General features: G+C 39.8%; 1 protein-coding gene across 1 annotated transcript in view; it reads left to right on the plus strand.

Annotated features, from left to right (window-relative positions):
• The window catches only part of AR (androgen receptor), a 187,137-nt gene that overhangs the window by 148,962 nt on the left and 21,683 nt on the right, over positions 1-16,492 (plus strand). Inside the window, exon 3 of the mRNA NM_001195724.1 lies at positions 5,058-5,174. Within this exon, the coding sequence (NP_001182653.1) occupies positions 5,058-5,174 (117 nt within the window). The remainder of the gene's footprint in view (positions 1-5,057; positions 5,175-16,492) is intronic.

The following is a 16,492-nucleotide window of genomic DNA, read 5'->3' on the forward strand; positions in this document are numbered from 1 at the left end:
TCTTGATTATAGGGCGTTGATACAGTTTTGCTGTGAGTAGTAAATGGTGTTGAAAAACTGGATGTAATGGTTGTACTCTTATGAAGAGGGAAAGCTGGATGGGAGATTGTTTTCTGTGTTAGTTATTTAGTCAACTGGACTACAATACCTCTAGAACCACCTTGGACCAGGTCCAGATCCCACTTACATACTCTTCTGTCAACTGACCACACAGAGGGTAACCACAGGGTTATACACTTCCTAGACAAATGACCAAGATATAACCTGACACATTCAGAATGCTTTATCTTCAGACTACAACCACCCCACACCATGTCGCAATTGGATGAAGTTTTCAGATGTTGTGCTGACATTACCATGAACATGCTGTGGCTTGGTTCATGTAACTTACACATTGGGATTTTTTATTAGAAAATCTTTAAGGTCCTTTAAAGCTGAGGGATCCTGTGTTTCTAATTAGACCCAATGGATTGCACCTACAAGGAGATGGTAATTTCCTGGAAGGAAGAGTTTGAGTCCAAGGACAGAATGGGCTGAATTAAAGGGTCAAACAGTCACTTCCCAAGGATGCTTCAGAGGTAATTCAAGCCTTGTATAGAAGAGTGTGGTGTGAACAAATTGAGTTTAAAATTCTTCCCAATCTCTGTGACCTTAGGGACTGATTTGGAGCAAACCAAGGATGCAACGTCAGGTAGGCCAATCTCCCTGATGAACATAGAGGCATATATCATAAATAAAAAAATGCTAGCAAACCAAATCCAACAGCACAGTAAAAGGACCATTCACCATGAATGGGAAGCAAGGGTGGTTTGACATATGCAATTCAAATATGTGGTTCACCATATTAGCAACATGAAGAACATGCACATTATAACATTATAATCTCAATAAATGCAGAAAAAGCATTTGAAAAATTCTTTCCTGATAAAAACGCTTAACAGATTAGATATAGAAGGAATGTTCTTCAACACAATAAAGACTGTATATGACAAATCCATAGTTAATATCATACTCAGTAGTAAAAATTGAAAGCTTTTCCCTTAAGATCAATAAGAAGACAAGGATACCCATTCTCGCTACTTTTAAATGTACTGCTGGAAGTCCTAGCCTATTTCATCGTCATAAGCTTCATTTTCATCAACATAGAATGGGACATATAATAATCCATGTTATACTTTCTATAAGATTATTATTAACCTCTGTAAAATAAGCAAATAGGAGGGATAATTATTATAAAGAACTCCAATAACATCAGGTATATATTTAGGGAAGTAGAATAAATAAGAAAAAAGTAATAGCAAACCATTATCATTTCAGGAAGTGATAATTTAGATAGAAGAGTGTTGGAAGTAACCTTAAGACATTGTTATCTCTATACCCTTACTCTGTCCCTAATCCAAACTATACATTTTAGTCCTGCTCCTGTTTTAGGACCTCCAGAAAAAGACATTCCTTCCATATCCTTCTTTTTAATCCTCAACCACTTTTGTCACTCTTAACTGTCTATTCAAACATTAAATACATTATTATTTTTCAAAAGAAACAAATGTGTATGTGTTTGTATGTTTTAGTGTGTTGCATGCTGTATGTTATCACACTTATAAGCACATAGAGATAATTCAGAACACAATACCTGGGCACTCACATGTGTATGAATACACGTGTGTGCATAAGCATGTTGTTTTATTGATGCTGCATGTGGCTCACAGCCTCTGTGCCTCTCTAAAGCTCTATCGAGCATCTTGATTTTTGGAGGGCTTTAGAAAACAAAGAAAAAAGACCAAATGACTCATATGAACGAGTGATCTGTACCCCCATGTTCACTGCAGCTCAATTCACAATAGCTAAGATATGGAATCAACCCAGATGTCCATCAACTGTTGACTGGATAAAGAAATTATGACATATATGCACTGTGGAGTAGTATTCGGCTGTAAAAAGAAATGAAATCCTGTGTTTTGCGACAAAATGTATGCAACTGAAAACCATTATACTAAGTGAAATAAGCCAGTCCCAAAAAGAGAGATATCATGTTTTCCCTGATCCAAAGTAACTAATAGAGTACCTGAAATATAACGTATTGAAGTGAAATGAACATTTTGAGATTCGATTATTGTTTTCAGCCCTTATCTCTTCTGTTTAGGAACAGTGTTTTTTCCTTCATACTGTTTATTTAACTCTTTACTTAGTGTAGGTAAACTGAAAATAGATATTTTAGATCTTTGTAAAAATTAAGAGTGGGAGTAGGGGAGGGAGGAGGAAGAGGGATTGAAACATGGATGAGAGGGAGGGTAGGGTGGGAAGTATTACTATGTTCCTAAATCTGTATATATGAAATACACAAAACTTGTATAACAAATAAAATTAACAAAAAGAAAGAGGTAACATTACAGTAAGTTTTCTAAAAGGCCAGAGTAAAGAGACAAGAGACCATAATGTTGGATCATTTCTTGTTTACCAGCAACAAGTAACTCCTTTGTACAAAGCAGTCTTCAAATATATTCCAGATGTAACTCAGCTATCCTTCAAGAAGCCTAGAACTGGAAAAGATTTTAATGCCTTTTAAGTCCAGCCTCTCACCTGATCAATGGGACCCAGAGAGAGAAAAGCATCTGTTCAAATTCATATACCGCATTAGTGGTGAGACTGAACAAGAATAGAGATCTGATTTCTGGGCCAGTGCTCTTTCTCTTATCTGGACCTTTGATTCTTTTCTTCAGTAGAAAATTTCCTCTGTAATCTCAACAGCTGTTATAGTCCCTGGCATATAATACATGATTGGTAAATCTTAAATTAATGTACAGTGGCATGTGTCATGGTGGACTTTGCACTTACTTCTGAGTAAATCATTAAATATATCTGTGTTTTAGGTCATCTTGTTTTAGGCCAAGAGGCCCCCGGGAAACTATCTGAGTTGCAATAAAAAAAAAAAACAACTATTTCTTGCTTTATCCACTGCAATTTCCCTTAATCACAAGATGATCCTTTTTTTCAGAAATGCAATCTAGAACCCCTCTGGGAGCCTCGTTCCACTGACTGGATAGCCATTTCTTGGCAAACTAGGGTCCAGGAATTAATATTTTCTTGTGGAAGATGAACGATTTCTCAAAGAAGTCAAGTACTTCTAACTGCAGCTTATTGCAGTAGTCAGTGTGATGAGCTGGCCTTGTAGCAGACACCCAAAGGCTGAATTGGTACACATTGCAGTCCTCAGTTTGCAACAGGAAAGAAGCTATTAACAAATTATGTGTTCTCTTTATACAAATAACATCCTGCAGTATGGTTGAAAGAGTACTGGCCTAGAGGCCTTAGGTTTTTCATCTGTTAAATGAAGGAGATAATAGTACCTATCTCAAAGCACCGCTGAGATGATTCATTTGAATAGCATATGTAAAAACCCCAACACAGTCTTGGTTCCTATTAGGTGCCCAATAAATGGTAGTTTTCTTCCTTCAGAGACCTCTAATTCAGTGTATGCCTTCATTCTTGAGGCAAGTCACTTCCCCAGATCCCATCCTTGGAAGGAAGAATTGTATTGCTGTGATTTTTAATAGTTCTTTTGAGTCATCATTTTTGGGTTCTTTGACAAAAGGATGAAGGAAGGATAAAAGGGGAAAAAAGAAATTAAAAAAGAATAATACTAAAGGTAAAGAAGGCAAAAAACAATCCTTTGTATAATAAGGCTAACCCCATGTTCTTGCAGGTAGCCCTTAAAAGCAATGCTTTACTGACCTGGTCAATACTGAGTCTTCTACATAAAATTACTACTAAACTGAGAGGAATTTCTGCACCTGGTGTGCATATTCTAGGCCTGGTGAAGGGAGAGGAAAACTGAGCAGTAGCTAAATTTATGTTGGATAGTTGTTGCTTTTCCTATTATCAAGTACTAATCATCTTTTGTTTTTCCTCCTTTCTCTCATCACAAACGTTCCTCCTCTGCCAAAAGAAGTTTCCTGAAAACCAGAGCCTGTTCATTAAGTTAGAAGGATGGCAGTAAATATGAGGAAGAAGTATCAGGGGCTTGAAGAACCAAAGAGTGGAGTGCAGGGGTGCACGTGGGCAGGCTGCAGCAGGGATCTGAGCATGAGGAGTTCCGCATGTTTCAGAGCAGCTGGGGATTTCTCTTTGTCTGTTTATGCTTGTGACTCTGTGTGCCTTCACATCTCTTGCCATGTTTACTGGGGGTTCTAGTGTGTGCCAGGCTTGCAGTGGGAACAAAACAGCAAAGTATTGAGTGAAATTTGTGGTTTGGGTAGATCTCCACATCATTGAGCCGCTGTGATCAAATATGAGGATCTTTGGATTTGAGTGTCTCTCTCTCTCTCTCTCTCTCTCTCTCTCTCTGTGTGTGTGTGTGTGTGTGTGTTTCTGTGTATATGCATACCTATAGCCATCATATGAGTGTTCTTTATTCCTTTATTCCTCTACTGGCTTCAGAGGACTCCATTTTACTTTCGGTGTTTCACCATGCAAAGAGTGGGTTTTATCTCTGATTTTTATTACCTGCAAGATTGGAGATGTAGTCATTCCACCTGGAACTGAAAACTAGTTAGAAATCCCATGGAGCTGTCTTTTATAAAAGTTTTGCCTGTACTTGTGTCTTGAAAAATAAACATCTTACTAGCCTGAGTACAATCCTATGCATGCTTACAGGTGTCAGAGGGAGGCAACGTTGATTTAGCATAGCCTCTGCTGTGCCATGTTGAAAGAGTAACAATTTCCACAATTGATCATTTTCTTCTAGATATTTCTGGCATTTGGTAAAGGTAAAGCATCTTTTTTCCCCCAAAACCATTGAGTAGTCCTAATAATGGAGGTATCAGCAGGATCTGAATTGTTTAGCCCTTCAGAGAATGCCAATGAAAAGCAAACAATATGAGTACAGCGCTGAATTCAATATAAATTCCATGTGATCAGACTATTTTGGGACCTTTTCTGTCCACATCTCTCATCTAGTAGGATATGTCTTCAGGTCTTTTCTGTGTAGAAATACTCAAAGTGAGATGGCCCTGGAAGTGCATTAACATGTCTGTTTTCTGTCGTGTTTGTTTTCCCAGGGAAACAGAAGTACCTGTGTGCCAGCAGAAATGATTGCACCATTGACAAATTCCGAAGGAAAAATTGTCCTTCTTGCCGTCTCCGGAAATGCTACGAAGCAGGAATGACTCTGGGAGGTATGATACTTTCATTCCTCTGTCTCCTCCTTCTTCTCCCTTCCTTGCTCTCTGTCTCTCTTTCAGCCAAATTTTCCTCTTTGATGCTTCCAAGGAGACCAGCTGTGCTGTAGATGCATGTTGATCCTTTCATAGCCAAAGTGGCCATCAGCTAGTTGGTATCTTGTCTTTCTTTTTAAACAATGCCACTGTGTCTTCTGATTTTCACCATATGAACAGGAAGCAACAATTGGGGATCAAGGACCAACAGAGGATGTATGAGTGTGGACTTGATGAGGAAGAGTTCCTCAGGGAACATAAGGATACTGACCAGTGTGGTTCAGTGTTAGTTAGGATGAGGGAACTAAGAAATCAAGATCAGCCACAAGAGCAGGATGACCCAAGCACAGGCTGGCCCTGAATGCCCAGGAATATCCTTCAGCTAACTGATGCCCATGTTGTAGGACTGGCCACCTGGAATGGCAAGCTGCTGCTCTTTGGAGACTGTGACTAGGTTGCCAAACACAGCCAATTTCCTTTCCTACATTTACTAGGAATGAGCAGGCCTTTTAATCATTTCCTTTTCTTTGAAAACCCATTGATGGTTTCCAAAAGCATTTTCAGTAGTACAGAAGCTTGATAGAAGGAAGATACAGCTTTTTTAAGGTCATACCCTCTATCTTAAGGATCTCGGTCCCCTGAGCCTGTGTCTCACCATGACTGCTGTCACCATTCCAGAAAGGCTTGACATCAGTTGAGTGACAAATATTTCCCCCTCCAATTTCCTCATTTATTCATGTTTATATCTGCCCAATGCCAGGGTCCTCCCTGCTGCCTGCTGCTTCTAAAAGGTGCATCTTTCATGAGAAAAGCAAGCTCATTAGTCTACTTTCATTTATGAATAGGACCCGAAGAAAGGAAAGCCTATTTTTCAGTGCCCAAAACTGTAGCCACATACCTGATTATTCATTATCAGCTTTTAACACCCACATGCCTGGAATCTGACCCTCTTCCCTCTGTTCTCAAGGGTAATTTACAGCAGTTGTGTCCAGCTTTCTGTGAGGTAGTCAATACTTTGTCTGCCTTTGTGCACATCTATAGATAGCAGCTACTTTCCTAACCCTGGCCTGGGCCATGTGTGAGACTTTGTATAATTATACCCTCCCCTCCATATAGGTCAGTCATATTTAAGCAGGCCAAAGTACTGCACATGTGTTGACCCAGGCTCCACCTGAGGTAGTATCAACAGAAGCATCTCGAATAACATCTAGTACTCTCAGACTTCACAGGCAGGTTCTCTAAGTGGCTTTCTAGGCAGCATTATCAAATGAGAGTCAAATATCTGAGGAAGCCTAACCTTGTTTTTCTTTACTTGGTGTACTCCAAGGAAGCCCTGTAATTGTGGTCTGCAGTGGAGGGAAAGAGGCAGTACTGGGGTGAGGGGATGTAGAGAGAAATCCAGGAAGGGTGTAATTGACAAGAGGAAATGTTTGCTCAAATGAATATTGTAATCCCAGAATGAGGGTTCTGATGCATAGAACTGTGTATTATTTAGCCTTCTCTGAATTAAATGGAAAGTATAGGAATTCCCAGGTGAAGAACTCCTTGGCTTGCCATCTGCTTATTTGAATTGCAAATGTACATTGATGAAGGTAAAGTTTAGTGATAACAGAAATTCTCATAAATATGTGAATATAAATCTTAAAATTAGTTCCATGTCTTGTTGAATATCCTGTGTTATATAGCAGCCTGTGAAATTATTTCAGTGAACATCTTTTGAAAAGGAGCCTGTGTATAATAGATAATTTCACTATGCCATATAGCAGTCAGACAAAACTTTGTAAATTGATTCATTGCACAGAGAAATACAATAATTTTTCAGGTTGATTTATTAGCTAGAGTGCTCCAATCTGAGTGGACTTAGTCAACACAATGAAGACAAACTGAGAAGTGTTGTGGCTGGCTTTCTTTTCAGTTCTATTCACGTGGTATTACTGAGTGTCAATTGTAGACAGGATACTGTGTTAAGTATTAAAGCCTGCAGCTGCCCAAAAGATACAAGGATTCTTGATATTGTCTAACTGGCCTTGCCTTTGCAATCAGGCATACTTGGGTGAAAGGCCCATTTCCATTCTTTGTTATGTCCCTCCTCTGAGCCTCAACTTCTTCATCTGTACTTCAGAAATTCTGCCCTTACAGCCTTATAATGATGATCAGATGACATAGTGAGTGTGAGCATCCCTGCTAAATGACAAAGTACTAGTCAAATCTGGAAGTTTAGTATGACAGTGAGGTCACTACTAACTTCACTGGCAAGGGTCTCACATAGACATTTTGATCACCTCAAAGGAGAATTCATATAATTTTGTTTTCTTTTCTCCATCACTCAAATCAAAATTACATAATACATTAGAAAATGGCAACTAAGAATGTGGCCTTTGGCAAGTTTCTTCCTGCCTGTGAGGTTTAGTTTTCCCATCGTAAAAGGTGGCGAGTTTCAGCAAGGACTTTCTGGCACTGATCTGATAGCTATAGCCACTTAGAAAGGATTACAAATTTATCAGCCCTTTCTTGGATTGTTTTTGCCCTGCTCCCCAACGTATAGATAGTCAAAATGTGGGTGCTTTTTTGCACAGTAATTTTAGCTACCTCCATTCACACCTGCAGAAGACATAATATGTGTCAAAAAGTAGACTGGATGGAGATTATTAAGGGGATGGAGGGCGAAAAGGTTTCTGTGTGTGAGTGAAGGGTTGTCTGGCACTGTACAGTTGATGGCTGCTTGTTCTTGAGGCCTCAAGATCTCTAATCCAGCTTTCTCTATTTTGTTCCATTAACTGTTTGGTGGTGGAATCTTCCAACTCAGAGGTGTATATGGCCTTTTCCTTCCTGCTTCCAGGCCTACTTCCCTGTTGCTTTGATTCTTAGCAGCTCTTGATATTTCTGAAAGGATTGTAGAGGTGATTGGATTCTCAGAATGATTCCCTTAAAGGCCTCTTCCAGGTTCACAACTGCCCATCTACAGAAAAGATAAATCTTTCTTTGTGGAACATTAATTTCTGGCTGCTTTTGAAAAGTGCATATTGCTAATTACTTCAAGAATTTAAACACTTTCCTACTTTTCATCTAAAAAAACACTTATAAATATAACTGTTCAGCTAAAAACCTTCCTTCCAGTGAATTAGCTGAGGTTTTTTTCACAGCACATAATTAGGGCGAATGCACAACTCCATGTCACACTTTTCTCTGCCCCTCCCAAGGATATACTCTCAGTTTCTAAGATGGAACAAGAAAGAAAAAATTACTTTTGCTGCCCTCTCTCCCTTTAGCTTTCCCTTCTTCCCACTATCCCTACTGCTTCTCTGAAAACAGCATTTCTTTTTGTGTTTTCCAACTCTTGAATTCTCAGCTTTCAGTAATTGGTATTAGCCTCTGTTTACCCCTTCCTCTCCAGGCCCATGGAAGTTTATAGGCCTTTTAGGAATTTTAGGTGGCAGCCAAATCCCAGAAGAGGAGCAGGAACACAGAGCCCCCAGAATATGTGAAAATCTGAGACATACACCATGTCTTTCAAATGTTTTTCTAGCATATGTGAGAAATCTCCTAGGAGACTGAACTCTGCACATAAGAATGAAAGCTTAAGAGATCTGCAGATTTTAAACAAGTTCTATGAATTCTTCAGCTGGGAGAATGGTTCAGAGAGCCTCTGGCCATGTTCTGATGCCATCATGGACTCTCTGAACTTCCTTGAAGTTTCCAGTGCTCCATACTTAAGAGAAGTCTAGTATTTCCCCTATCCAGATCACACATCCTTGATGCAAGAGAATAATTCCAATCCTGAAATACCACTCATGCCATGGTTCTTCACAGCGTTTATTCATACATATAACTGTTCATCCATCCTTCCAGCCAGCCAAGAAAACAGGGTTTTCATCTTTCCATCTACTCATTCATCTATTCATTCATGGAGAAAATATTTGTTTAACTCCAAGTATGTGCCAGAAACTGTGTTAGACATTTTGGAGAAGGAGAATAAAATATGATTGCTACCCTCAAAGTTCAACAGGAGGATACAGACAGTGAAAATGAATACAGCTTAGTTTTAAAGGACAGTTGGAAATTATTGAGAAGTTTAGTGAGATGGAAGGGAAAGGCATTCAAGGAAAAGAGCACAGTTGGAATAAAGTCACAGAGACATGAACAGAATATATTAAGGGTTTATTGAGAAACAGCAAGTGGTTTAATATGGCCTGTGCTAGGGAAATGCAGAAGGCAAACTGAAGCTACATCAACAATGAACTTTCTTCTGATGCTAAGTTTGGATTTTGAGAAGTTGAAGTTCATTTTGCTTACTTGCATGTTTATTTTTTGAGATGATTGGTAGCAGCATGAATGTTGCATTGTTGAGCACTTATATTTAAGAAAGGGAGATAATAATATGCATAGAAATTTCTAGCATCAAATTTTCCTAAACACCTAGGATTCATTCTGGGGCTAGTTACTGGTTTGATAACTGCAAGTATTGACAACATACATGAGGAAACACTGGCCTAGACTAGAACAACTGGCTTAAATAAGGGGCTTACTGGTATGCCAAAAGCCATTTGCGCTGGTCTAGGCCATCGTTTCCCAGTGTGGATTCTGAGAAAACTAGTGCTATGACATGCTCTGTGAAAAAATTATTTGTATGGCCAAATAAGTGAGGGTAACCTGTGAATTATGGCTCCGCTTGGAATACTTGGAGAAATTCCTAATGCATGTTAGCATATCACAGGTCCCAGCAAGGATTGCACTAAAGTAACCTGAGGAGCTTTATAACTTTACAACTCAGGATTCTCAAATTTACTGCAACCCCAGAACACCCTTTTGCACATAACACCTGTTAACAACCTAAAAACCCACTGTTCTCTGGAATACACATTAGAAAACTTGGATATAATTAGACTGTATCCTGTAGACAGACAACACTAGCCCAGGTCATCCATTTTACAGACAAGTGACATCTCTCAGTGGGAGAATAAATCAGGGGTGCACTAATTAACAAGACAACTCCATCCTAATTACACCTCAGGACTATGCACCAGTGGCTCTCAAAGCCACTGAAGTAAACAATATTGGGTCTATAGTATTGTTAGCATACACCAAGGAGAGAATGCAAAAGCATCTTAGACTGAAACATGGTTATTGCTCAAGTCATGTAATCACCACAAGTGCATATTCCTGACTCGAGGTTCATGCTGGACAACTAATTTCAAAGAAATGCAAGGACTTCCAGCATCATGGAGAGTGACCACTAAATATTTTGGATATCTAGACATTCCATTCTAGTGTTTAATAGTCCTTTTCTACAATGTAAGTAGCATTCTGATATCTCCCATAACCACATTGTGATGGTATCACATAACCTCATTGCTAAAGTAGAAGGCCTAGAAATCAGTCTTGTTGAAGTCGCTCAGTGATTGAATCCCCTCTACCTCCTACTCAGCAGATAGTATAAACGAGTGGCCTAAAGAATTAACAATGTGGAACTCAGATGCTTCTCAGACACAGTTCTCAGGTACCTGAATACTCCAACAGATCTAGGTAATTAAACATGGACAGAGGAGCAGAATCATCTACAAATTTTGGCATCAGCTTGCATCACATGTGACTCGGCAGCCAGAACCTCTGGGGGTTTTGTATGGTTTTTTGTTTGCTTTTTTTAAAATAGAAGTCAAATAGAATAGTTGAAATTTCAACTCAGCTATATATAGGACTTGTTTTTACCCATGGCCCTACAACTCACTATGTTGATGATTTTGGTCAAATGATTAGATCTCTCTGAGCCTCAATTTCCCTGACTATGCTTTGAAAATAAAACCTTTCTTACCAAATTGCTCTAAGTATGAAAGATGTTTATACATAGTAGGCACATAGTACATATCACTGTATTCCCCACTTCTTTCTTGGGTGAAAATTGCTCTTTCTTTGCATTCCTGAGCAACACTGGCACATTTTTCTCTGTTATTACGGTGTGGCTTTTGTTCCTTATTCAGCTATTTGGTCTCTGAATTGCCCTTGAAACAACCCCTGAAATCTGCTCTCAGTGGCTTAGATTGCCACCTCTCAGTTGGTTAATGTACATATTTGGCGACAATTTGTAGGGGGGAGGGGAAACAATTATGATGCTCTATAATTGTAGTTCTCACGGGAATTTGCATATAGAGAGATCAGAGACTCTATCTCTAATTCTTCCAAATCAAGTTATTTAGGACAACACATACCAGGATATCTCCAAAAGTTTATGGAAAATGAAATTAAAAGATAATTTATCTGGGCTGGCATTGTGGCATAACAGCTAAAAAGCCACTAACTGCCACACCGGCATCCTATATGAGCACCCTTGCAAGTCCTGGCTGCTCCACTTCCAATCCAGCTCCCTGTTAATGGCCTGGGAAAGCAGTGGAAGATGGTCCAAGTCCTTGGGCCTCTGAACCCAGGTGAGAGACCCAGAAGAAGCTCCTGGCTCTTGGCTCCTGGCTCCTGGCTCTTGACTGGCACAACTGTGGTCACTGCCGCCATTTAGGGAGTGAATGAGTGGATGGAAGATCTCTCTCCCTCTCTCTCTCTCTCTGTAACTCTTCCTTTCAAATAAATAAAAATATGAGAGAGAGAGAGAGAGAATGAGAGAATATGAATGAGAATTAGGGCCAGCGCTGTGGCATAGTAGGCTAAGCCTCTGCTTGCGTGCAAGAATCCCATATGGGCACCAGTTTGAGTCCCGGCTGCTCCACTTTGGATTTTGCTCTCTGCTATGGCCTAGGAAAGCAGTAGAAGATGGCCCAAGTGCTTGGACCCCTGCACCCACATGGGAGACCCAGAAGAAGCTCCTGGCTTCGGGTAGGTCCAGCCCTGGCCATTTGAGGTCATTGGGGAGTGAACTAGCAGGTGAAAAAATCTCTCTCTTTGTCTCTCACTCTCTTTGTCTGTAACTCTACCTCTGAAATAAATAAATATGATCTTTTTTAAAAAGAGAGATAAGTTATTTTGGTGAAAAAAATGAAATCCATGTATATAAAAATCTTCAAAAGCTTCATGGAAATGTGTATTATGGAAAAGTTAGCATAAGATTTTGGGTCTTTTGCACCAAAAACATTTATTTATTTATTTATTTGTTTGTTTATTTATTTGTGTGTGTGTGTGAGAGAGAGAGAGAGAGAGAGAGAGAGAGAGAAAGAGACTACTCTCATCTACTGGGTCACTCCCCAAATGCCCACAACAGCTAGGGCTGGGCCAAGAACTCAGTCTAAGTCTCCTACATGTGTGCCAGTAACCCAACTACTTGGGCCACCTGCTGCCTCCCAGAGTATGCATTGGCAGGAAGCTGGAGCCAGGAGCTAGAGCCAGAGCTTGAACTTCGATACTCCAATAACAGATGTAGGTATCTTATCCAGAATCTTCACTGTAGGTCAGTCAATACCTCCCCCTAGACGTATCTTTGAATCTGCTTTCCATCAACTTTTGAAATACCCTTTTATTTGTTGTGCTGTGTTTCTTAGTATTTGCTTTTAGGCATTTGTGGTTATGGGTAAATAATTTTTTAATCATCAAAACTGTTGAAACACCCTATATCTAATATTTGAGTGAGTATCTCACCTGTAAAATTTCTACTTAAAATCCTTTTTAAAGTGTAATAGTAAAATTTTTTATGGTTGTTTACTTTTGCTTTGAGTTCCTCATAATCCCTGAGTTGCTCTTGAGAAAGTAAAATGATGTCACATACAATGTTTTTCAAAAGTGGTAGACAGAAAACTAAGAGTACATAGCACACAATAGACCATGCATTTATAAAGGCAAGAATTTTCCTAATACAAAAATCCAGAAAAAAAGGTTTCATATTCATGGATAACATAACTACTTGTTTTAATACATTTTCCTTTTGATTTAAGAGGAGTGCCACCTGTTTCTGCAGACTCTAGGACATAGTCCTTAAATTTACAAAAGTTCAAACCATTTTCTTATTGTCCTGAACTCATACACAGTTACCCGAACAAGACACTTTTAAAAGAGACTTTTGCACATCTTTTGGGATCATGTTGCTAAGAAGTAGAACTAAGAAGAAAAACACACAAACACCCAGAAGTCAGTAGAGTCTTCAGATCATCTGTTATTGATAATAATTCCATGACAACAGCTATTTAAGATGTAAACTGGAAAATGACATCCCCACCCTGGAGTTTAGAATTAGGCTCTGTTTTCCTCAGTCTAGTTAATTCTTGCTAAGCTTTTAGATCTCTTAAGTCAGGCACATAAACGTCTTCCTTTTCTCTTCTTAATATCCCCCACTGGACCAATGTTTCTGTGCTGAAGTGACACTTGATTGTTGAGGAACATTTCAGCATCCCAAGAGTCAGCAGTTCAAAATCTAAGCCCTGAGCACCTGTAGAAACTTGGAGTAGTATCTGCAACCAGGAAGAAAATCTGGATCTGGCCAAGGCAAAAGGTCATCAGCCCAAGTTTGCACTGAAGGTGCCATGCTGTCCACAGTGAAACTGAAAGATTGATAACTCTCCGCAGGATGGAAAGTGAGTCATGCAGCTTTGATTAGTAGGCTTTCAGGCACACAGATATTAATGTGAAAGCATTTTCATCTCCAGGCTGAGTGATAATGTTTATCGTATTTTGGGATTGTTTGCCCAAGAAATTCAGACGTCCTCCAGTAAGTTTTCTTTTTCCCTGAGAATCTATAATGAAATTGTTAAATTCTGTCTCCCTTCTCTTTCCCAACATCCTCCCTTACCACAATTCTTGGTCACTGTATGCAGAAAGGCACATACATACATATCACACACACACACACACACTTCAGCATATTCGTGAATAACACAGAAGAGGTGACAGAAATTCTAAGTAAGCAATTTTCTGTTTCTCCATCTCATCACAATTTTACAGATACATAAGAATAAAGAAAAAGAAATCCTCATTCAAAATGGCAAGCACCACCCCTCTTTCCATGTTGCTTCCTACATCGGAAGACCTGACTTCCAGGCATCTAATTATGGAGTCTACTAGGTGAAAGCCCATCTTTAGAGTGTTAAACTCACCAGTGTTTCTCTTTCATATTAGAAAAATTCCAGGTTGGCAGTTGCAAGCATCTCAAAACCGAAGGAAAGCTTACATAACTGCCTCATTCAAAATGAGGGCTCTGGAGGGCTCTAATGGATAGCCTAGAAAACCCTAGAGTCCGAAGTTTAAGAGCTTACGCTTTTGCTTCCCAATACAGACTCTGGAATTAAGACCGAGGGCTACTGTTGCTAGCCAATGAGACCAATAGTGTTTCCCTAGCTCACAGGGATGTTGTCAGGACCCATTCTAGAAGTAGCAGCAGTTTCCATTCCTACAATTTTGTGTATCATGATTGCTATTTCCTATCCTGTGGCTTGGTACTGACAGAGCACTCTTGATTTGTTCTGGATCATATATGATGAAAGCCAAGTACTGACTCAGACAGATGCCATGAAGCTCTGGCTCTGTTGCTTACTTCTCATGATGTGCTTCCGGGAAGAAACTTTGCTGATGGAACTCGAGGTTCCGCCTTGGACAAGAAGCCACTGTGCCTGTCTGAGGCTCATGTGGCCATCTCTATTTGTTTATTTGGCAATTTATAGAGTTTTCCTTTGACAGCATTGTTTCAGACCCCTGCCAAGCACCCAACCTTTGGTCTTAGACCCCATCATTTAGCTGAAAGTAATAGCTGACCTACAGATAGAGAAGAAGGACCAAATTTCTGCTTCTGGAGGAGAAGTCAGCCAGCCTTTCTCTTCAACATACCAGGAGACTAGACTCAGACACTTCTCCTTTTCTTGTTCCCAAAGTCTCGTTGACTGTGTTTGCAGGAGCTCACACACATTTGAACCTTCCGTAAGGAGGAGAAAAGCAAAAACATGGGAACCAGTGCCTACTTATCTTGTTTCCTATTAAAGTTAGGATGACGGAGGAAAACAAGTCAGACTTGTCTTTCTTGGTTCTAGCCTTATTGCTCCTGCATTCCCCCACCGCTCCCTCACACCACATGCTTGCCTCTTCACCAGATGTGAGGCCTCTTTCTTCTTCCAAGCTGACTCCAAGCACTGCACCAATGTCAAAGAAGCATTTAGGGTTTGTGCGATCTCCCGGTTTTTGCCTCAGAGCCTCCATATTATAGCAGATTTCCTTCTGGTGGAGGTTGACTCTGTGAGGCCCGAGGCAGACAATTACAAGAGTCAGAAGTACTCTTCCTGCCTTGCCTTTCCCACTCTCTTCTTATTCCAGTCTCTGCCCACACACACACACACACACACACACATTTCTCTTTCCCCTGACTCAGCAATGTTCTGGAGAAAAGCCAAGGAAGAACTTTAGGAGGGGAATTTCCCCCTCCTCAGGGCACACTTTTAATCACCAAGCCAATAAGAAGTTCCCTAATGCGAATTAAAAGACTAATGTAGTTTGTTGTTTTTTTTTCTTTTTTAAAAATAAATACTTTCTGTTTGTTTGAGTGTTGCATATTCCTGCTAGTGAAATTTTCCTTTAATAAAGCCATTAATGCACCAATGGTATTTTCTTATTTACAACAGACTGACAGAATTAATGCTGTTAACATTAGGCCTTTTTTCTTCTTCTTTTTTCTTTTTTTTCCCTTCTCATTTGCTTTCCAGGTCATTCTGACCTGTTCAGCATGGACTGTTTCGCATTTGTTTTTAATGTCAGTTTAAATGTAATTGTAAAAGCATGTATGCTCTAAATTCACATAGTTACTTTTTCCAGTGGAAAAGCCTGCTTGTGAAAACCTTTCCAGACTCTGTCATGTCACATGAGCAGGTTTTTGGCAATGACCTTGTGACCCTCACTCAGGATGGCATCTGGACAGTGGGCCCCTTTTTTCTGGCTCAGTAGTCAGAGAGGAGACTTGGACATAGTTTCTGCCAGATCCTGTGCTTTGGCAAGGATGTTCAGCATTGCATATCATTCTATTATTAATTACGTTTACTCCTCCATGAACTAAAAACCATTAGACTAAATAGTCCAACATAAACCTTGAAAGATAAAATTTGATATTCTTTCCCTTGGCTATTCCTCTGACAGAGAATGGGGGCTATAGGGAAGATAGGGGATTCAGGGGCAGGCCAAAGGAATCTTCTTGCTTGAGGGACTTTGGCAATGCACTTATTAATCCCACTTGATTACATCCCCTAACTAAAATTTCTCACTCCATGTGTGCCAAGGACTGGCTCGGCTCCCTGCCTCTTGTGGCAATCTTAGTTCTCTCCACCCATCTCCAACTCCTACTACTCAGCCTCCTCTCCAGTAGCCTGTTATTC

Source organism: Oryctolagus cuniculus, chromosome X, assembly GCF_964237555.1.
Source record: "Oryctolagus cuniculus chromosome X, mOryCun1.1, whole genome shotgun sequence".
Classification (NCBI taxonomy): Eukaryota; Metazoa; Chordata; class Mammalia; order Lagomorpha; family Leporidae; genus Oryctolagus; species Oryctolagus cuniculus.